The 23,972-nt window shown below is 46.9% G+C and overlaps 1 protein-coding gene and 1 pseudogene across 1 annotated transcript; one reads left to right on the plus strand and one right to left on the minus strand.

Annotated features, from left to right (window-relative positions):
* Positions 1–6,922: 6,922 nt before the first annotated feature.
* LOC125535213 (GDSL esterase/lipase At1g28570-like) lies at positions 6,923–9,426 on the plus strand (annotated as a pseudogene).
* A 1,230-nt stretch (positions 9,427–10,656) lies between these two features.
* Positions 10,657–23,045, minus strand: LOC147984089 (uncharacterized). The gene is made up of 4 exons (XM_087540976.1): positions 21,858–23,045; positions 21,198–21,464; positions 11,324–12,019; positions 10,657–10,707 (listed from the first exon to the last, which is right to left on the minus strand). The coding sequence occupies exons 1-4, from the start codon at positions 23,043–23,045 to the stop codon at positions 10,657–10,659; spliced, it is 2,202 nt and encodes a 733-aa protein (XP_087397102.1).
* Between the last annotated feature and the right edge of the window lie 927 nt (positions 23,046–23,972).

Below are 23,972 nucleotides of genomic sequence, written 5' to 3' on the forward strand. Positions count from 1 at the left end.
ACCCAAGGTTAGTTCATCCCTCTTAGGGGGGGTATCACATCTAGGGGGAGATTTACTCTAAGACTTGAGCTAAAGCAACTCTAAAGATGTGAACACAACAATGCTTTATGTAAAAGTGGTAACCCCACTTGGACTTAAACGATGAGTATGACCTATGATCAAGTGTTCTCACTTGACTCCTAAGTTAATATACTCATATATAGATGACCTAGTCATCGCAAATTGCTTGATAGATGCTAGTATTGGTTGTGCATGTCTTGTCACATATTTCATTTGCCATCTTATTGTGTGAGCATGCTGGATTGCATATTTTACTCATTCGAGGACATCCACTTGTTGTTTTGATTGTTTGGCTTTATCTTCTTTTGCCAAGTGGATGGACAAGAATGCCTAAGAACCTCCTCTAGCTATCTATGCTTTTCTCGTCTCAAACTCTATTCATGCTGCATCACAAAATTTGATCAAGTCAGATTCGAACCACTCTGTGTGAGGAGCGCTCGGAGTCCCCGATTCGTCATAGACTTAAAATTCCAAAACCTCCTTATGATTCTCGGTCTGACCAATACTCCACTTTCGGTCCTACCGAGATCATTAAGTTGATCTAGGTTTTCGATCTCGGTGCAACCGATTTGAACTTTTCGGTCACACCGAGTTTCAGTAACTGCACACAGTTATGAATCTCGGTGCCACCGAGTTGTTCCACTCGGTCACACCGACAGGGTCGGGCTATATATAGTCACGGGCAAAATTTTGGAAATTTCTCCGAACCCCTTCGCCCGCGCGATAGCCTGCTCTGCCCTTGTGGTCTCCGGATCGTCTTCTCGCCGCCAGCAGCCTCCAGTCGCTGGTCTCCATCGCCGTCAACGGGAATTCTGCCCCGCCGTTGCCGCCGTAGCAAGTCCCCGCCGAACTAGGGTATGGACTTGATCTTTGTGCTATTCCTCAATCTGATTCCTAGCACATTGTGATCACATTGATTCTAGCCACGTTTGATAAACTTCTATCCAGTCAAAACGCCCGTAGATTAGGTTTGATTCGAAAATTCTAGGTTTAGGTTTCCGCTGAAACCATCTCGGACCCACCGAGTTGAAAAACTCGGTCCCACCGATTTTGCTCTTGCCATTGCACAAGTGAGACTCGGTCTGACCGAGAATTACTTATCGGTGTGACCGATTTTTGAACTCAGTGAAACCCTAGCAGTCTCGGTGCCACCAAACTATGAGTCGGTCCTACCGAGTTCACTAGTTTAGGTTCCAAAACTGCTTCGGTATCACCGAGTTTGAAAATCGGTAGATCCGAGATGATTTCAGTGGGAAACTAAAACTAAGTTTTTGGATCATTCTTTTGCAAAAATCTCTGCATTTTGTGATGCTCATCCACTCTATCTCTTCTATAATCTATTCACAGGGTCAGCAGTCAGTTTGCAGCATGTCTGATCAAAGTGATAGCCAAAATATGTCAGAGCAGCAAGTGGTGATGAGTGAGGGCACTAGTCCCTCCAGTTCATTTGATGAAGGCAGCAGGGGCACTCCTAGCAATTTGCCAAAGGCTGCCACGAGACAACGGAAGAAGAAAACTTCAGACTCTGAAGATGAGGACTATGTGGCAGAGGAAGAGGCCACTTCCAAGAGAGTTGAGCCAGCTCAAGGCACTAAGCCAGGTCTGAAAATCAAAAGGCCAGCAGGCAGGCAGCCCATGTCAAAGGCTAGAGCCTCAACTGAGAAGCCCACTCCCCAAGAGCCAGTTGCAGCTGAGGGCAAGAAAAGGAAGGAGAGGGTGAAGAAGACTGTGGCTAGAGTGCTTGGAAAGGCTTCCATCATGGAAGAAGAAGAGGAAGAAGAGGTAGCTGCACCAGCACCCAAGGCACCCAAGCTAATGGGTGATGCCATAAGGTCAGGGGCTACTTCATCTAAGCCCAAAGCTGCCTCCAAGCCAAAACCAAAGAGGAATACAAGGAGCATTCCTGCAGCTGAGAAGAACAAGGCCCCAGTGCCTGAGACTGTAGCTGAGGATGAGGAAGAGAATGTCCTGAGAAAGCTAAAGCCCAAGATCCCAGACCACAACGATGCTCATCTTGTGGCTGAGGACATGAAGCTCAGGAGAGATTCAGGGCTAAGGAAATGGAGAGAAGCAGACCCATATGCTTTAAGAAGAAGGACTGCCGTGGACTACATGTTTCACACCAAGGAGCAGCAGGATTTTTATGAGACTGTGCTGCTAGATAAGAAGCCCATTGTCTGTGACATGAGATGGGTTGACTGGACCTACATGAGGGAGAAGGAGGAACACTACCCAGGAGTATATGACAGCTTTCATGCTTGTGGAGTAGCTGACTTTGTTGGGCAGAAGCTCACAAAGTGGAACGAGGAGCTTATCATGCAGTTCTACTCCACGGCACACTTTTATCCAGATGGGAGGATCACATGGATGTCTGAGGGTACAAGGTACCAATCCACAGTGGCTGAGTGGGCACAGATCATTAATGCCCCAGAGGAGCAAGATGATGACTTGGATATCTATGCCAAGAAGAAGATGGATCATAACTCCATGTCCAATATGTACAAGGAAATCCCCAATGAAGCTCTTGACACCTTCAAGTTTGGCTCTGTGCATTACCTTCTGTCAGGGCTCCCAACGATCAATTGGATACTAAGGCACACCTTATTGCCTAAATCTGGAGATCACAAGATGATCAGAGGCCATGCTATCAACTTGCTACATGTGTTTGATGTGCCTCAAAAGTTCAAGGTGATGAGCCTCATAGTGGAAACAATTAAGAGGACTGCAGCAGATCAAAAGAGGAGCTGCGGATATGCCCCTCAAATTCAGGAGCTCATCAACTCCAAGATGGGCACGGGCATATATCTGTTGGACAAGGAACACCTGCCCATCCATCCAGATTTCGAGGACAATGAAGTTGTCATGACTGAGAACGAGCCATCATCTGCCCAAGCATTTGCAAAGAAGGAGAAGGCGAGGAAGGAGAAAGCTGCCAAGATGCCTACCCAAGAGGAGGCATCTGAATACTTCTTGAAGACCAAACAAGAGCAGCTTGGTTACTTGATTGCATCCACTTTGAGGATTGAGCAAAGTCTGGCCACTCTCACTCAGAATCAGCAGAGCCTAGAGAGAATCATGGAACAGAAGTTCTATGACTTGGATGTCAAGGTGACAGAAGTTCAGTCTGCAGTGGAGCAGCTCCAGGAGGACATGCAGGAGAGGAGAGGCAGGACTACCACTCATACCTTTGCCAGAGTGCCACGAGGCCCGAGGTCATCTGCCGTGCCAGTTGCTGACACCAGAGCCACCACTTCAGCACCAGCTACAGCCTCAGTTCCACCAGCTCCAGCATCTACTTCAGCTCCAACTCCAGCGACTACTTCAGCATCTACCGAAGCCTTCGTCCTTGGAGTGATCCGGACTCCACCACCACCTGAAGATCAAGCCTGAGCATCGATCTAGTGCTATGCATTTTCTACGAACTTTTTGGTAACTTGTTGCCAAAGGGGGAGAAGATGTATAGATCATAGGCTTCGAGAGAGAGTGTGTTGCTTTTCTCTCTTGCTTTATTTGGTGGTTTTTCGAACTTGTTTGCTTTTGAGTGCTTGAGATACTGCGCCATTACTTGTGAAACATTGATGATCATGTGTTTGATCATAAGCTACACTTAATGCTTGCTTAATATTACCATCTTATCTATCTTGTGTGATCATTCACTTTTCTTGATGATGAGTGCATGTATTTCAGTCTTATCATTTTGAGCGCTCCACCAAGATGTATGTGACATGGAAGAGTAACCCATGACTCTAACTCTTTGTGCATTTGCAGTCCAAAGCAAATCTTAAATATGCACAAATTTAGGGGGAGCTCTTACTTATCACATACTTCTCAAAGCAACGATATAATTCTTGCTTATTATCATTTGCCGAAGCTTTGATCTATATGTTGTCATCAATTACCAAAAAGGGGGAGATTGAAAGTGCAACTATCCCTAGGTGGTTTTGGTAATTCATAACAACATATAGCTCATTGGGCTAATGCTATTCCAAGATGATTATTTCAGGAAAGCTCAATGATTGGCATGGCATGGATGTGAAAGTGGAACCCTCAAAATGCTAAGGACAAAGGATTGGCTCAAGCTCAAAAGCTCAAGACTCTTCATTTCATATTTTAGTGATCCAAGATCACATTGAGTCTTTAGGAAAAGCCAATACTATTAAGGATGGATGAGGTGTTGCTTAATGAGCCTCTTGCTTCATGTGCTTAGTGATATGCTCCAAAAACCCTCAACTACTTTCCCATATCCACATATGACCTTAACCCTAAGCCAAACTCGGTCCTACCGATTCTTCCTATCCGGCGCCACCGAGTTTCACTTGTCATTAGCCACTGCCAAACCCTAGCAATTCGGTCCTACCGATAGGGATCTCGGTCTCACCGAGATGGGGTTGCAAACTCTCTGTTTCCCTTTCGTAACTTTTCGGTCCCACCGAAAGAGCGAATCGGTCCCACCGAGATTGCAATGTAAACTCAGTGTTTCCCCTTTGTAACTTTTCGGTCTCACCGAGTTCCACTCGGTCTCACCGAAAGAGCAAATCGGTCCCACCGAGTTTGCCTGACCAACTCTCTGGTTAGCTAATTACCAAATTCAGTCTCACCGAGTTTGTGTAATCGGTCTCACCGAGATTACGTTATGCCCAAACCCTAACCATATCGGTCCTACCGAGTTGCACGTCAGTCCCACCGAAAATCACTAACGGTCACTAGGTTTACATTTTCGGTCCGACCGAGTTTATTGATTCGGTCCCACCGAGATTGGAAAACTGTGTAACGGTTGGATTTTGTGTGGAGGCTATATATACCCCTCCACCTTCTTCTCATTCAATGAGAGAGCCATCAGAACACACACACCATTCCAACTCATATGTTCTGAGAGAGAACCACCTACTCATGTGTTGGGATCAAGACATTCCATTCCTACCATATGAATCTTGATCTCTAGCCTTCCCAAGTTGCTTTCCACTCAAACCCTCTTTCCACCAAATCCAAATCCTATGAGAGAGAGTTGAGTGTTGGGGAGACTATCATTTGAAGCACAAGAGCAAGGAGTTCATTACCTACACACCATTTGTTACTTCTTGGAGAGTGGTGTCTCCTAGATTGGCTAGGTGTCACTTGGGAGCCTCCGACAAAATTGTGGAGTTGAACCAAGGAGTTTGTAAGGGCAAGGAGATCGCCTACTTCGTGAAGATCTACCGCTAGTGAGGCAAGTCCTGTGTGGGCGATGGCCATGGTGGGATAGACAAGGTTGCTTCTTCGTGGACCCTTTGTGGGTGGTTGCTTCTTCGTGGACCCTTCGTGGGTGGAGCCCTGTGTGGACTCGCGCAACCGTTACCCTTGGGTGGAGCCCTGTGTGGACTCGCGCAACCGTTACCCTTCGTGGGTTGAAGTCTCCATCAACGTGGATGTAGGATAGCACCACCTATCCGAACCACGGGAAAAACATCCGTGTCTCCAATAGCGTTTGAATTCTCCAAACCCTTCCCCTTACATTCTCGCAAGTTGCATGCTTTACTTTCCGCTGCCTATATACTCTTTGCATGCTTGCTTGAATTATGTGATGATTGCTTGACTTGTCCTAAATTAGCTAAAATCCGCCAAGAACTAAAATTGGGAAAAGGTTAAGTTTTTTCTTTTATTTGGTCAAGTAGTCTAATCACCCCCCTCTAGACATACTTTCGATCCTATAGTCAGCGACTGAGCGGCGCGCGCCGGGTTGGACTGCGTAAGCGCCTGCCTTGTTGAAGGAGGTAGCTAGGTCTGCTCACCGGCCACGTTCGCAACATGCAGGAGTTCCCGGGGAGATGGCCCATGACCCCTGGGGCATAGGTTTAGTCCGGCGTGCTGGCCTCTCTATTAAGCCTAGGTCGGGTTGCGGCGTATTGTTTGGCCGAGGCCGGGCATGACCTAGGAAAGTGTGTCCGGCCGGAGTTAATCGAGTGTGGTGGGTAAGTTGGTGCACCCCTGCAGCCTGCAGGGAAGAAAACATCTATCGATAGCCTGTCCTACGGTAACGGACACTTGGAGTTGTATCCCGATCAATACAACTAGAACTGGAGACTTGTGATGAGAACTGGATGGTGATGATAAATGGATTGTGATGATAACTGGATAGTATGGCTCTGGGGTTGCTTTCTCGCAGGGAGTCGAGAAAGGATCTCTGGCCGAGGTTGATAACACTACTACTACTTTACCTTATGCTACTCTACTCCCTCCTGTTGCTGCCAGATGGTGGTTTCCAGAAGATGCCAGTCTTTGATAGGACTAGGCCTTCTCTCTATTCTGGCATTTCTGCAGCCCAGTCCACATATACAGCCTTCCTTTGATAATGTTGCATATGTAGTGTAGATCCTTGCTTGCGAGTACTTTGGATGAGTACTCACGGTTGCTTTGCTCCCCCTTTCTTCTCTTTCCGGTTGATGCAACCAGATGTCAGAGCCCAGGAGCCAGATGCCACCGCCGATGCCTACTACTACGTGGAGACCGCCGACGACTAGGAGTAGTTAGGAGGCTCCAAGGCAGGAGGCCTTGCCTTTTCGATCATTGCTACTTTTGTGCTAGCCTTCTTAAGGCAAACTTGTCTAACTTATGTTTGTACTCAGATATTGTTGCTTCCGCTGACTCTTGTGTTTTCGAGCTTATGTATTCGAGCCCTCGAGGCCCTGGCTTGTAATATAAAGCTTGTATTATTTTAATTTGTGTCTAGAGTTGTGTTGTGATATCTTCCTGTGAGTCCTTGATCTTGATCGTACACATTTGCGTGCATGATTAGTGTACGATTGAATCGAGGGCGTCACATAGAGTACAAGCTAGCTAGCTGCGGATCACATATAGCCGCCCTCCTTTTCTTTGACATATACAAATGGAAGTCCGGGCAGCAGGGCAGAACTGAGTGAGTCTAGCTCGAGACCAAAACAATTACTTTCCATCCGTCCACCACAATTGCGGTGGCGTCGACTCTGCCTGGGCAGCTCGCGGTGGTGGCCGCTCTTCTTGCGCTCTCCGTGGCCATCACGGTGTCGGCGTCCCCTGCGACTGAGAACCGAAGCAGGTGCTACGAGCATCTATTCACCTTCGGTGACTCTCTGATCGACACCGGCAACTTCATCGTCCATAGCTCCACTGATTCGGGGCCCGTCCTGGAGTTGCCCTACGGCGGGACCTTCTTCGGCCGCCCCTCCGGCCGCTGGTCCGACGGCCGCCTCATCGTCGACTTCATCGGTAAGTTCTTCGACGAACATCGACATCTTATTACGTACATGCATAATGAATGATAATTGGTACAATACGTGCAGTGGAGAGGCTGGGGTTCCCGTACTGGCCGGCGTACCTATAGGCGGCAGCCGGGAAGTCTCCGGCAGAGGAGTTCCGGCACGGCGCCAATTTCGCGGTGGTGGCCGCCACGGCGCTGAGCCAGGATTTCTTCATGAAAAAGAATCTCAGCGTTGACCACTTTCGCAGATCCTCCCCTACTCTCTCGATGTCCAGATCGGCTGGTTCAAGAAAGTGCTCGCCGTGCTCGCCTCCACGAACCAAGGTAACGCGTAGCTCGAACAAAATCCGTGGCCGGCATGCGTGGCGCCATGGATATTATCTCCTACCACACCATCACGGCCATGCACGTATGCAGAGAGGAAGGAGGTGATGGAGAGCTCGCTGTTCCTGGTGGGGGAGATTGGCGCCAACGACTACAACCACCCCTTCTCGCGGAACAAGACGCTTGAATGGGTCAGGCCCCTCGTGCCCCAGGTCATCAGCTCCATCGCTCTGTCCATCAAGGCCCTGATCGAGCTGGGCGCCAAGACCGTGTACGTGCCGGGCATCTTCCCTCTGGGGTGCACCCCGCAGTACCTCGCACTCTTCCCCGGCGACGACCGCGACCCTGCCACGGGCTGCCTCCGCTGGCTCAACGACCTCATCCTCATCCACAACCACATGTTGAAAACCAAGCAAGGCGAGCTCCGCCGCGGCCACCCCGGCGCAGTGGCGGAGCTATGTTGTAAGCTGCAGGTGCCATGCCCCCCCCAGCTTTGGTATAATATGTGAAGGAAATTTTTTTGGGGAAGAAAGATTGGTGAAACTAGAGTCTTTTGGTCCCCCCAAACATTCATATTTATCTTTGCCCCCCCCCTAAAAGATGTTGCCTAGCTCCGCCAGTGCCCCGGCGTGTCCATCACCTACGTCGACTCCTACGACAACGTCCTCGGCCTCATCATCGCGCCCACACAAAACGGCAAGCCCTGGCTTCTAGCTAGAATCCTACCATGGCAACACATCATCGTCCAGAACGGCTTTGATCTTATTGTATTCGTGCTATGCATTCAGGGTTCGACAAGGAAACGGTGCTGGAGGTGTGCTATCTTGGGCCGGCGGCGGTGCCGTGCCCGGACCCGTCGAGGCACGTGTCGTTCGACGGCCTGCACATGACGGAGGCGGCGTACAAGCTCATGGCCCGTGGGATGCTCGACGGCCCGTTCGCCGCGCCGCCCATCATGTCTACATGCAACCACGGCGCTAGGGCTGGATGTGTACGTATATATTGCTGCCGCCAAACCACTTTTTGGTTGGTGTCTGTTTGACGCGTGAAATAAATGTAAACCGGATTGCTAAATCTCGGTCGGCTGAGACTTACATGAAGATCTGTGCAAAAAATTTATTATGTTTTTTTATATATTGTGTCAGTTGACTGAGACCTGATCTACTGAGATCTGCCACACCTGTAGGTACGTAATAGGGCAATAGAGTATTAGCAAAATAAAAAGAGAAACAATCATGAGTTCATTGTTCCTGGCGGGACAGATCGGCGGGGCCGCTACAACTAGTCCCTGTTCCAAGGCAGGCCGGTCCGCGAGGTGAGCTCCTACGACATCCCCAACGTCGTCACCGGCATCAGCGCCTTCGTCACCTTGCTGATCGAGTTGGCGCCAAGGCGGTGGTCGTCCCCAAGACCCTGCCGCTAGGATGCAACCCGGGGGAGCTGACCAAGTTTCAGACCAATGACATGACGTGCTCGGTTGCCTCAGGTGACTCAACGACTTCGTTGGGCTGCACAACCGCACGATCAGGGTGGACTGCTCACATTCTGTTGGCGTCACCCTGGCGCGGCCGTGGCCATGGAGACTTCACTGCGAACCCACGCAGACACGGGTTTGGCGGGCAGTCGCCGGTGTCGTGCTGCGGCGGCGGGGCCCGTACAACACCGACCTGATGGTGCGCTGCGGCGGCCACAATGTGTCGCGCCCCATGCAGGGTGTTGTCGCGGGACGGGTTCCACCTTCGTACGAGTTCGTTGCCCATGGCTTGCTGTGGGGCCCAGTGACCTGCGCCCGCTGCCGCGTCGCCGGAGCATCACAGTGGCAGCTGTGAGCCCGGTGACACATTGTATGTGTGTTTACTGAGAGGAGACGTTTTCATTGACTACGAATGTGTCTTTTACAAATTCATATATCTCAATATGATGTGTCGTCTTAGCCTTTCAAAGATGCTCATAAAGATAGGATGTGTGTGCTTGTGTTTATAGGAGTGAGTGTATGCGCATGTACGACTTTTATTGCACCGTGTTAAGAAAAAGTTATCATTTGCGAACCAACCTGTGACTGAATGGTTAGGTGGACAGTAGTATCCTCAGCCCACCATGGTTCAAGTCCTGATGCTCGCTCAAAGCCAAAGATGGCGACGGCTGTTGCAGGTGTGTTGGATTAATGTCCATGCCCTTTCAGTGCTGGTGTCAAGAAAGGAGGAAGCAGCATGGCGACAATTACACCGTGGTCGAAGATGATGACCTGCTTGCGACTGGTTGCAGATCCTTCTGCTGCAGGGGTCTTCTCTCAAGATTCAGGGATGATGACATAGGGCTCTGGAGATCTTCTTGTGTTATGGTTGTCTTAGGGTACTCCAGGTGTTCATGGTCCTTTGTGTTTGCGTTTCAGTGTGCTTGTAAGGGTCAACTTTTTGTACTGATTCGTGATATGAATGAAAAAAAATCTCAAAGAAAAAAAAGTCATGATGCTCGCATTTATCCTCCCACTGAAAACAAATCACCGAAAATACTGAAATAAATCTAGAAATAAATGCGAGCATATGGTTGTCTTAGGGTACTCCAGGTGTTCATGGTCCTTTGTGTTTGCGTTTCAGTGTGCTTGTAAGGGTCAACTTTTTTGTACTGATTCGTGATATGAATGAAAAAAATCTCAAAGAAAAAAAGTCATGATGCTCGCATTTATCCTCCCACTGAAAGCAAATCACCGAAAATACTGAAATAAATCTAGAAATAAATGCGAGCACCAGGATTGAACCCTTTTTTTAGAACCGCCCTCAAAGGCCTTTATTCATTATTAAGACAGTTTACATCCGATTGCGCTAGGGCAATCAATGAAGCAGGGAAAATATCAAGAAATTTTACAATCGAAGTACTAGCCAGACTCTCTCTGGCGCACCAGTGAGCTACCTCATTGGCATCTCTTCTAACAAAGTTTAATTGCAACCCCTGAAAGTGTTGGAGATAGGATTTGATCTCGCTAATGATCGGGCTTCCTGTCGACCTGCACTCCGTTGCCATATACTCGCTTATAACAGTTTTGCAGTCTGTCTCGACGATCACCCGCGTCCAGCCCTTCTCCATAGCCAGACGCACAGCCTCCCTGACAGCTAGCAGTTCAGCACAATACAGATCAGTTACCTCGGGCAGCTTGCGGCCTCCCGCTAGCTTCAATTCTCCGTCGTGGCCCCGAGCCACTAGTCCGATCGCTGAGGAAGACCCGCTCACGTCCACCGCAGTGTCCGTATTGATTTTACACCATCCTTCTTCCGGTGGCTTCCATCTCTCCTTTGTGGTACACCTCCCTTCGGCAGTATCGGGCGGGATGTACAGAGCTTGAATGAGTTCCCTCACTAGGACCATTGATCTCCCGGGCTGATATTTGATTTCCTCATGAGTGTATTTGTTCCTACTTGACCAGATTGCCCACATGATTGAGATAATGATACCCGCCCGGTCTCTCCCGATAAAACTGGAATCAAGCAAATCCCTCGACCACGTCGCTGGGTGTAGCCGTGGTATTTTGAACTCGAAGAAATCTTCTGCCTCTGTCCAAAACAGTTTGGCATGATTGCATGTAACCAGAGAGTGAAACAGCGACTCCTCCTGATTGCCGCACATTGGGCAAGTGTGATCTTCCCCTATATGTCGTCGGCATAACTCTTCCTTCGCCGGTAGGAATCCTTTAAGGACCCGCCACCAGAAAATTCGAATCTTGGGCTGCACCTTCAGCCTCCATAGTGATTTCCACACCTCCTCCCCTTGGGAGGAGCTGCCAACCTGGTTCAACTCATTTTCCCGGGCTTCCATCAGCATTCTGTACGCTGAACGAACCGTGAAAATCCCGGACCTCTCATAGCCCCATGCCCAAAAATCAGGTAGAGCTACCCGCGGCCTCGGCATGTTAATGATAGCTTTCGCATCCAGGGCGATGAAGGTTCTCTCGATAATTTCCTCATTCCAGTCACCATCCTCCATCATCAAATCGGACACAAGATGTATGGGCTCGCTTCCCATATTACACACAGGTTTGAAAGTATTGCTCCCTTGTATCCAATTGTCATGCCATACCTTCGTAGTAGTTCCGTCACCAATTCTACGTATCAACCCCCTCTTGAGTACTTCTCTGCCGGTGATTATCGCCTTCCACGTAGTGGAGGCTCTAGCAGGGCATCCTGCCTGCAAGAAATCTCCATCTGGGTAGTACCTACCCTTCAGAACACGCGCGCATAGACTATCCGGTCTATCCAGCAATTGCCACGCCTGTTTGGCGAGCATCGCATCATTGAACATCTCCAAATCCCGGAAGCCCAAGCCTCCTTTGGACTTAGATACATCCATCTTCTCCCATGATTGCCAGTGCATTCTCCTCTTATCAAGAGATTCATCCCACCAAAACTTTGACATCACTGTCGTGACTTTCTGGCATAAGCCTTTATTGAGTTTGAAACAACTCATAGAATAGGCCGGTAGGGCTTGAATCACCGCTTTGAGGAGAACCATCCTAGCCGCGATTGACAGGAGCCTCTCGCAATATCCTTGCACTCTTGACCTTGCTTGTTCTTTCACATGCACAAAACTTCCCTCTGTTACCCGACCTGCCGCCATGGGCTGAAGGAAATATGCCCTAGAGGCAATAATAAAGTTATTATTTATTTCCTTATATCATGATAAATGTTTATTATTCATGCTAGAATTGTATTAACCGGAAACATAATACTTGTGTGAATACATAGACAAACAAAGTGTCACTAGTATGCCTCTACTTGACTAGCTCGTTAATCGAAGATGGTTATGTTTCCTAACCATAAACAAAAGAGTTGTTATTTGATTAACGGGATCACATCATTAGGAGAATGATGTGATTGACATGACCCATTCCATTAGCTTAGCACCCGATCGTTTAGTATGTTGCTATTGCTTTCTTCATGACTTATACATGTTCCTATGACTATGAGATTATGCAACTCCCGTTTGCCGGAGGAACACTTTGTGTGCTACCAAACGTCACAACGTAAATGGGTGATTATAAAGGTGCTCTACAGGTGTCTCCAAAGGTACATGTTGGGTTGGCGTATTTCGAGATTAGGATTTGTCACTCCGATTGTCGGAGAGGTATCTCTGGGCCCTCTCGGTAATACACATCACATAAGCCTTGCAAGCATTGCAACTAATGAGTTAGTTGTGAGATGATGTATTACGGAACGAGTAAAGAGACTTGCCGGTAACGAGATTGAACTAGGTATGGGATACCGACGATCGAATCTCGGGCAAGTAACATACCGATGACAAAGGGAACAACGTATGTTGTTATGCGGTCTGACCGATAAAGATCTTCGTAGAATATGTAGGAGCCAATATGAGCATCCAGGTTCCGCTATTGGTTATTGACCGGAGACATCTCTCGGTCATGTCTACATTGTTCTCAAACCCGTAGGGTCCGCACGCTTAAGGTTACGATGACAGTTATATTATGAGTTTATGCATTTTGATGTACCGAAGTTTGTTCGGAGTCTCGGATGTGATCACGGACATGACGAGGAGTCTCAAAATGGTCGAGACATAAAGATTGATATATTGGAAGCCTATGTTTGGATATCGGAAGTGTTCCGGGTGAAATCGGGATTTTACCGGAGTACCGGGAGGTTACCGGAACCCCCCGGGAGGTACATGGGCCTTAATGGGCCTTAGTGGAAGAAGAGGAGAGGCAGCCAGGGCTGGGCCGCGCGCCCCTCCCCCCTAGTCCGAATAGGACAAGGAGAGAGGGGGCCGGCGCCCTCTTCCTTCTCTCTCTCTCTTTTCCCACCTCAAGAGTCCTATTCCAACTAGGATTGGGGGAGAAGTCCTACTCCCGGAGGGAGTAGGACTCCTCCTGGCGCGCCATATGTGGCCGGCCTCCCCCTCTTGGTCCTTTATATACAGAGGCAGGGGCACCCCAGAGAGACAGAAGTTGATCCACGTGATCTTATTCTTAGCCGTGTGCGGCCCCCCTGCCACCATAGTCCTCGATAACATTGTAGCGGTGCTTAGGCGAAGCCCTGCGACAGTAGTACATCAAGATCGTCACCACGCCGTCGTGCTGACGGAACTCTTCCCCGGCACTTTGCTGGATCGGAGTCCGGGGATCGTCATCGAGCTGAACGTGTGCTAAAACTCGGAGGTGCCGTAGTTTCGGTGCTTGATCGGTCGGGCCGTGAAGACGTACGACTACATCAACCAAACGCTTCCGTTGTCGATCTACAAAGGGTACGTAGATCACACTCTCCCCTCGTTGCTATGCATCACCATGATCTTGCGTGTGCGTAGGAAATTTTTTGAAATTACTACGTTCCCCAACAATGGCATCCGAGCCTAGGTTTTATATGTTGATGTTATATGTATGAGTAGAACACAAGTGAGTTGTGGGCGATATAAGTCATACTGCTTACCAGCATGTCATACTTTGGTTCGGCGGTATTGTTGGATGAAGCGGCCCGGACCGACATTACGCGTACGCTTACGCGAGACCGGTTCTCCCGACGTGCTTTGCACATAGGTGGCTTGCGGGTGACAGTTTCTCCAACTTTAGTTGAATCGAGTGTGGCTACGCCCGGTCCTTGCGAAGGTTAAAACAGCACCAACTTGACAAACTATCGTTGTGGTTTTGATGCGTAGGTAAGATTGGTTCTTGCTTAAGCCCATAGCAGCCACGTAAAACTTGCAACAACAAAGTAGAGGACGTCTAACTTGTTTTTGCAGGGCATGTTGTGATGTGATATGGTCAAGACATGATGCTAAATTTTATTGTATGAGATGATCATGTTTTGTAACCGAGTTATCGGCAACTGGCAGGAGCCATATGGTTGTCGCTTTATTGTATGCAATGCAATCGCGCTGTAATGCTTTACTTTATCACTAAACGGTAGCGATAGTCGTGGAAGCACAAGCTTGGCGAGACGACAACGATGCTACGATGGAGATCAAGGTGTCGCGCCGGTGATGATGGTGATCACGACGGTGCTTCGGAGATGGAGATCACAAGCACAAGATGATGATGGCCATATCATATCACTTATATTGATTGCATGTGATGTTTATCTTTTATGCATCTTATCTTGCTTTGATTGACGGTAGCATTATAAGATGATCTCTCACTAAATTATCAAGTAGTGTTCTCCCTGAGTATGCACCGGTGCGAAAGTTCTTCGTGCTGAGACACCACGTGATGATCGAGTGTGATAGGCTCTACGTTCAAATACAACGGGTGCAAAACAGTTGCACATGCAGAATACTCAGGTTAAACTTGACGAGCCAAGCATATACAGATATGGCCTCGGAACACGGAGACTGAAAGGTCGAGCGTGAATCATATAGTAGATATGATCAACATAAAGATGTTCACCAATGAAACTACTCCATCTCACGTGATGATCGGACATGGTTTAGTTGATTTGGATCACGTAATCACTTAGAGGATTAGAGTGATGTCTATCTAAGTGGGAGTTCTTAAGTAATATGATTAATTGAACTTAAATTTATCATGAACTTAGTCCTGGTAGTATTTTGCAAATTATGTTGTAGATCAATAGCTCGCGTTGTTGTTTCCCTGTGTTTATTTTGATATGTTCCTAGAGAAAATTGTGTTGAAAGATGTTAGTAGCAATGATGCGGATTGGATCCGTGATCTGAGGTTTATCCTCATTGCTGCACAGAAGAATTATGTCCTTGATGTACCGCTAGGTGACGGACCTATTGCAGGAGCAGATGCAGACGTTATGAATGTTTGGCTAGCTCAATATGATGACTACTTGATAGTTTAGTGCACCATGCTTAATGGCTTAGAATCGGGACTTCAAAGACGTTTTGAACGTCATGGAGCATATGAGATGTTCCAGGAGTTGAAGTTAATATTTCAAGCAAATACCCGAGTTGGGAGATATGAAGTCTCCAACAAGTTCTATAGCTAAAAGATGGAGGAGAATCGCTCAACTAGTGAGCATATGCTCAGATTGTCTGAGTACTACAATCGCTTGAATCAAGTGGGAGTTAATCTTCCAGATAAGATAGTGATTGACAGAATTCTCTAGTCACCATCACCAAGTTAGTAGAACTTCGTGATGAACTATGATATGCAAGGGATAACGGAAACGATTCCCAAGCTCTTCGTAATGCGGAAATTGACGAAGGTAGAAATCGAGAAAAACATCAAGTGTTGATGCTAGACAAGACCACTAGTTTCAAGAAAAGGGCAGAGGGAAGAAGGGGAACTTCAAGAAGAATAGCAAGCAAGTTGCTGCTCAAGTGAAGAAGCCCAAGTCTGGTCCTAAGCCTGAGACTAAGTGTTTCTACCGCAAAGGGACTGGTCACTGGAAGCGGAACTACGCCAAGTGATTGGCAGATAAGAAGGATGGCAAAGTGAACATAAGTATATTTGATATACATGTTATTGATGTGTACTTTACTAGTGTTTATAGCAACTCCTCAGTATTTGATACTAGTTCAGTTGCTAAGATTAGTAACTCGAAACGGGAGTTGCAGAATAAACAGAGACTAGTTAAGGGTGAAGTGATGATGTGTGTTGGAAATGGTTCCAAGATTGATATGATCATCATCGCACACTCCCTATACTTTCGGGATTAGTGTTGAACCTGAATAAGTGTTATTTGGTGTTTGCGTTAAGCATGAATATGATTTGATCATGTTTATTGTAATACGGTTATTCATTTAAGTAAGAGAATAAATTGTTGTTCTGTTTACATGAATAAAACCTTATATGGTTACACACCCAATGAAAATAGTTCGTTGGATCTCGATCGTAGTGATACACATAATCATAATATTGAAACCAAAAGATGCAAAGTTAATAATGATAGTGCAACTTATTTGTGGCACTACCGTTTAGGTCATATTGGTGTAAAGCGCATGAAGAAACTCCATGCTGATGGGCTTTTGGAATCACTTGATTATGAATCAGTTGATGCTTGTGAACCATGCCTCATGGGCAAGATGACTAAGACTCTGTTCTTCGGAACAATGGAGCGAGCAACAGATTTGTTGGAAATCATACATACTGATGTATGTGGTCCGATGAATATTGAGGCTCGCGACAAGTATCATTATTTTCTGATCTTCACAGATGATTTGAGCAGATATGAGTATATCTACTTGATGAAACATAAGTCTGAAACATTTGAAAAGTTCAAAGAATTTCAGAGTGAAGTGAAAAATCATCGTAACAAGAAAATAAAGTTTCTACGATCTGATCATAGAGAAGAGTATTTGAGTTATGAGTTTGGCCTTCAGTTAAAAACAATGTGAAATAGTTTCACTACTCATGCCACCTGGAACACCACAATGTAATGGTGTGTCCGAACGTCATAACCGTACTTTATTAGATATGATGCGATCTATGATGTCTCTTACCGATCTACCACTATCATTTTGGGGTTATGCATTAGAGACAGCTGCATTCACGTTAAAAGCGCACCATCTAAATCTGTTGAGACGACACCGTATGAACTATGGTTTGGCAAGAAACCAAAGTTGTCGTTTCTTAAAGTTTGGGGTTGCGATGCTTATATGAAAAAGTTTCATCCTGATAAGCTCAAACTCAAATCGGAGAAGTGCGTCTTCATAGGATACCCAAAAGAAAATGTTGGGTACACCTTCTATCATAGATCCGAAGGCAAGATATTCGTTGCTTCGAATGGATCCTTTCCAGAGAAGGAGTTTCTCTCGAAAGAAGTGAGTGGGAGGAAAGTAGAACTTGATAAGGTAATTGTACCTTCTCCCTTATTGGAAAGTAGTTCATCACAGAAATCTGTTCCTATGGCTACTACACCAATTAGTGAGGATGCTAATGATGATGATCATGTAACTTCAGATCAAGTTACTACCGAATCTCGTAGGTAAACCAGAGTGAGATCCGCACCAGAGTGGTACGGTAATCCTGTTCTGGAGGTCATGCTACTTGACCATGACGAACCTACGAACTATGAAGAAGCGATGGTGAGCCCACATTCCGCAAAATGGTTTGAGGCCATGAAATCTGAGATGGGATCCATGTATGAGAACAAAGTATGGACTTTGGTTGACTTGCCCGATGATCGGCAAGCAATTGAGAATAAATGGATCTTCAAGAGGAAGAAGGACGCTGATAGTAGTGTTACTATCTACAAAGCTAGAATTGTCGCAAAAGGTTTTCGACAAGTTCAAGGTGTTGACTACGATGAGAGTTTCTCACTCGTATCTATGCTTAAGTCTGTCCGAATCATGTTAGCAATTGCCGCATTTTATGAAATCTGGCAAATGGATAAACAAAACTGCATTCCTTAATAGATTTATTAAAGAAGAGTTGTATATGATACAACCAGAAGGTTTTGTCAATCCTAAAGGTGCTAACAAAATATGCAAGCTCCAGCGATCCATCTATGGACTGGTGCAACCATCTCGGAGTTGGAATATACGCTTTGATAAGTTGATCAAAGCATATAGTTTTATACAGACTTGCGATGAAGCCTGTATTTACAAGAAAGTGAGTGGGAGCACTACAACATTTCTGATAAGTATATGTGAATGACATATTGTTGATCGGAAATAATGTAGAATTATTCTGCAAAGCATAAAGGAGTGTTTGAAAGGAATTTTTCAAAGAAAGACCTCGGTAAAGCTGCTTACATATTGAGCATCAAGATCTATAGAGATAGATCAAGACGCTTGATAAGTTTTTTCAATGAGTACATACCTTGACAAGATTTTGAAGTAGTTCAAAATGGAACAGTCAAAGAAAGAGTTCTTGCCTGTGTTGCAAGGTGTGAAATTGAGTAAGACTCAAAGCCCGACCACGGCAGAAGATAGAAATAGAATGAAAGTCATTCCCTGTGCCTCAGCCATAGGTTCTATAAAGTATGCCATGCTGTGTACCAGATCTATTGTATACCCTACACTGTGTTAAGCAAGGGAGTACAATAGTGATCTAAGAGTAGATCATTGGACAGCGGTCAAAATTATTCTTAGTGGAATAAGGAAATATTTCTCAATTATGGAGGTGACAAAAAGGTTCGTCGTAAAAAGTTACGTCGATGCAAGTTTTGACACAGATCTGGATGACTCTAAGTCTCGATCTAGATACATATTGAAAGTGGGAGCAATAAGCTAGAGTAGCTCCGTGCAGAGCATTGTTGACATAGAAATTCGCAAAATACTTACGGATCTGAATGTGACAGACCCGTTGACTAAAATTATCTCACAAGCAAAACATGATCACACCTTAGTACTCTTTGGGTGTTAATCACATAGCGATGTGAACTAGATTACTGACTCTAGTAAACCCTTTGGGTGTTGATCACATATCGATGTGAACTATGGGTGTTAATCACATGGTGATGTGAACTATTGCTGTTAAATCACATGGCGATGTGAACTAGATTATTGACTCTAGTGCAAGTGGGAGACTGAAGGAAATATGCCCTAGAGGCAATAATAAAGTTATTATTTATTTCCTTATATCATGATAAATGTTTATTATTCATGCTAGAATTGTATTAACCGGAAACATAATACTTGTGTGAATACATAGACAAACAAAGTGTCACTAGTATGCCTCTACTTGACTAGCTCGTTAATCGAAGATGGTTATGTTTCCTAACCATAAACAAAAGAGTTGTTATTTGATTAACGGGATCACATCATTAGGAGAATGATGTGATTGACATGACCCATTCCATTAGCTTAGCACCCGATCGTTTAGTATGTTGCTATTGCTTTCTTCATGACTTATACATGTTCCTATGACTATGAGATTATGCAACTCCCGTTTGCCGGAGGAACACTTTGTGTGCTACCAAACGTCACAACGTAAATGGGTGATTATAAAGGTGCTCTACAGGTGTCTCCAAAGGTACATGTTGGGTTGGCGTATTTCGAGATTAGGATTTGTCACTCCGATTGTCGGAGAGGTATCTCTGGGCCCTCTCGGCAATACACATCACATAAGCCTTGCAAGCATTGCAACTAATGAGTTAGTTGTGAGATGATGTATTACAGAACGAGTAAATAGATTTGCCGGTAACGAGATTGAACTAGGTATGGGATACCGACGATCGAATCTCGGGCAAGTAACATACCGATGACAAAGGGAACAACGTATGTTGTTATGCGGTCTGGCCGATAAAGATCTTCGTAGAATATGTAGGAGCCAATATGAGCATCCAGGTTCCGCTATTGGTTATTGACCGGAGACATCTCTCGGTCATGTCTACATTGTTCTCGAACCCGTAGGGTCCGCACGCTTAAGGTTACGATGACAGTTATATTATGAGTTTATGCATTTTGATGTACCGAAGTTTGTTCGGAGTCCCGGATGTGATCACGGACATGACGAGGAGTCTCGAAATGGTCGAGACATTAAGATTGATATATTGGAAGCCTATGTTTGGATATCGGAAGTGTTCCGGGTGAAATCGGGATTTTACTGGAGTACCGGGAGGTTACCGGAACCCCCCGGGAGGTACATGGGCCTTAATGGGCCTTAGTGGAAGAAGAGGAGAGGCAGCCAGGGCTGGGCCGTGCGCCCCTCCCCCTAGTCCGAATAGGACAAGGAGAGAGGGGGCCGACGCCCTCTTCCTTCTCTCTCTCTCTCTTTTCCCACCTCGCGAGTCCTATTCCAACTAGGATTGGGGGAGAAGTCCTACTCCCGGAGGGAGTAGGACTCCTCCTGGCGCGCCATATGTGGCCGGCCGGCCTCCCCCTCTTGGTCATTTATATACAGAGGCAGGGGCACCCCAGAGAGACATAAGTTGATCCACGTGATCTTATTCTTAGCCGTGTGCGGCGCCCCCTGCCACCATAGTCCTCGATAACATTGTAGCGGTGCTTAGGCAAAGCCCTGCGACAGTAGTACATCAAGATCGTCACCACGCCGTCGTGCTGACGGAACTCTTCCCCGGCACTTTCTAGATCGGAGTCCGGGGATCGTCATCGAGCTGAACGTGTGCTAAAACTCGGAGGTGCCGTAGTTTCGGTGCTTGATCGGTCGGACCGTGAAGACGTACGACTACATCAACCAAACGCTTCCGTTGTCGATCTACAAAGGGTACGTAGATCACACTCTCCCCTCATTGCTATGCATCACCATGATCTTGCGTGTGCGTAGGAAATTTTTTGAAATTACTACGTTCCCCAACATGGGCAAGCCTAGGTACTTCTCGGCAAGAGTTTCTCTGTATATCTGCAAGTTACTCCTGACCCCTGCCTTCGCCGACGCCCTTGTGTTTGGGCTGAAAAAAACCGAGCTCTTGGCTTTGTTTACACATTGTCCCGACCCCAGGTGATAGGCTTGAAGGATTTCATTCAACCTTTGTGCACTCCTTGAATCTGCCTTCATAAAAACTAAATAGTCATCCGCAAATAAGAGGTGCGAAATCCAAGGGGCTCTCAACCCAGGCCGTATCCCTCTATCGATCCATCCAGCATCATAGTTTTTCAACAAACATGAGAGTCCTTCCCCACATAGAAGAAACAAATATGGGGAAACGGGATCACCTTGCCGGATACCTTTGGATGGGCGAAAAGAGGGCAACAATTCTCCATTCATCTTCACTTGAAAAGTAACAGAGTTTACACATCTCATTAATAGAGACACCCACTCCTCCGAGAAACCCAGCTGCAGCATGATTCCTTGGAGATACGACCACTCCACGCGATCGTACGCCTTCATCATATCCAACTTCACCGCGCACCACCCTTGCTTAGTTCTCTTCCTCTTCATTGCATGGATGCATTCAAAAGCTGTGATGGTGTTGTCCGTAATCAACCGCCCTGGAACAAAGGCGCTTTGCTCCTTCGCGATGATCTCATCTAGGATCTCCCTCAACCTGTTAGCCAGCACCTTGGAACAGATTTTGTAAATGACATTACAGAGGGAGATTGGTCTATACTGTGTAATATTCCTTGGGTTCTTGACCTTTGGTATAAGCACTATTACAGTTTTATTAATAGCTTCCGGCATGTGCCTGCCGTTTAAAAAATTTAAAACTGAGCGGGTTACATCCTCCTTTATAAGTGACCAGTGATGCTGATAGAAACCCGCATGAAATCCATCCGCTCCCGGCGCCTTCGCCGGTGCCATTGCGAATAGTGCTTTCTCTACTTCATCGGCACAAAAGGGTCTATCCAGCCGGCCATTCATCTCATCCGTCACCATACATGGTACATGGTGCAACACTTCGTCCATGACCACCTCATCTTGAGTTGTGTATAGCTGTGTATAAAAACTTTGTACCTCAGCTCTCACCTCATCCCTACTATCCACAATCGTTCCATCTTGTTTCTTGAGCACCAGGATTTTATTTTGATGCTTCCTCCTTGATGCTTGAGCATGGAAAAATCCAGTATTCCGGTCGCCGGCCTTAAGCCAGTCAGCTCTCGACCGTGCTCTCGCCATAATTTCCTCCTTTAACAAAAGACCATTCAGTTGCCTTGCTAACTCCTTCTCCCTTCTGGACGAACCGCGGTATAGCGAGTTCGCCTTCTCCCTCTCAAACTCCTTTCTCACTTTCTTCAGTTTTCGTTTTATGTCCCCAAACTTCTTTTGTTTCCAATCGGTGAGTTGGCCCTGCATGTTATTTAAAGAGGAGTTGAGGTCCTCAAGTGTAAGAGCTCCCTTCTCCCATGCAGCCACCACCGTGGGCTCATATGACTCCTCCCGTCTCCATGCTTCCTCGTAAACAAAACGGCGAGGTCCGATGTCCTCCCACTCCACCAGCTTCTTGATTTTAATGACTAGCATGCAATGATCCGACTGTGGGGATGGAACGTGCCTCACTCCCGTGTCTCCATGCATCTGGATGAAGCCCGGGTCGGCTAGGTATCTGTCCAAGCGCACCTTTACATTCGCCACGCCTTCTTGACGGTTATCCCACGTGTACGGGATTCCGTTAAACCCCATGTCCTGAAACTTGCATTCATCAATGGTCTCCCGAAAACCTTGCATTTGCCATTCCGCTCTTTCATTGGCCCCGAAATATTCCATGTTGTCTGTGATCTCATTAAAGTCCCCGCCACACAACCAAGGGACGTCACTTTGACACCGTAACCACTTTAAAAGTGTCCAGCTCTCACTTCTTTCACTCCTCTTTGCTTTGGCATAAAAGCCTGTAAAACGCCACTCCTTCTGGTCGCTGCCCACATTTCTTACCATAGCATCTATATGCTGGTTTGACAAATTGTTGAGCTTAACATCCACCTCTCTAGACCAAAAAAGGGCAAGTCCTCCGCTCAGCCCGTTACTGATGACAGTGATACATCCTTTGAAACCAAGTCTTGCTTTCATATCTGCTACCTTATTTCCCTCAATCTTCGTCTCCGATAAGAAGACTAAGGTGGGCGCTTCAACCCTCACCAAATGGTGAAGTTCACGAACTGTCTCCGGGTTCCCAAGCCCGCGACAGTTCCACGTTATGCAATTCATTTCTCCAGGCGGGGTTGTGCATCAGCCACCGCCTGCTCGCTAGTAGTTCCTCCTTCGACGGGCTTTTTCTTTTTTGAATCCCTGCTATCTTCCTTGGATGTACCCGGCTCATCGCCTTCCATGGCTCTCTTCTTATTCCAAGTGTCCTGATCCAGGATCATAAGCTGGTTTGATGTGTTGGTGCGGCCTTCAGGCCCCATATCCACTCGACGGTACACTCTCTCACGGCCTCTACCTCTACCTCTGTCATAGCCTCTTCCAGGCCCAGTGCGGCCACCCTCGCCGCCCCGGGCATTAAACTGATACACTGCGTTCCTGACCATTCCTTGCTTGTTTTTCAGTGGTGAAGTAACCTCCTCTCCCTTCTCTACTTCCTCTTCTTCAGCATCCCACTCCTCTTCTCTCCTGGCGCCCTGCCTTCCCCCGTTGCTGCTCATTGGGGGTGCATTCGCCTAGTTCTTGCGAGGTCCAGCCCACCTAAGTTTCTCCCCGTACGGTAGGCACCCCTCCTCATACCTTTCCCCTGGATCCGGGCAAAAAGCGTCAGCGTGTCCAAGCCGGCCACACGAGAAGCAGAAATACGTCAGTCCCTCATACTGAATATCATACAGTACAGATTCTTTTGTCCTAGCCGATTCTAGCTGCACCCACCTCATAAGGGGTTCATGTACCCTTATCCATATTCGTGCTCTAAGGCACTCACCAAAGGCAAAACCCTTTGAGTCCACATCCAACTTGATTACTTCTTCCAACATCCCTGCTATGCGCTTAGGCCATGGCGGGTATCGGAGATTAAAGGGCAGATTGATTACCCTCGCCCAAATCTGCAGCTTCTCAAACTTCCAATCAGATGGACTTCCAATCAGATGGCCGGGCCCTAAAATCAAATAGTTCCAAGATTACTGCGTGTTTCCCCACCATCCACGG

The sequence above is a fragment of the Triticum urartu genome, chromosome 2A (assembly GCF_056163025.1).
Source record: "Triticum urartu cultivar PI428250 chromosome 2A, HENAU_Tu73, whole genome shotgun sequence".
Lineage (NCBI taxonomy): Eukaryota > Viridiplantae > Streptophyta > Magnoliopsida > Poales > Poaceae > Triticum > Triticum urartu.

Excerpts from the sequence above, each read along its gene's own strand:
- LOC147984089 (XM_087540976.1), bottom strand. The coding sequence starts at position 23,045 with ATGAATTGCATAACGTGGAACTGTCGCGGGCTTGGGAACCCGGAGACA. Across the intron at positions 21,465-21,857 it reads GGGATGAGGTGAGAGCTGAG|GTGCTGGCTAACAGGTTGAG; the intron begins GTACAAAGTTTT and ends ATCTGTTCCAAG. Across the intron at positions 10,708-11,323 it reads AATCACTATGGAGGCTGAAG|CTGTCAGGGAGGCTGTGCGT; the intron begins GTGCAGCCCAAG and ends CTGAACTGCTAG.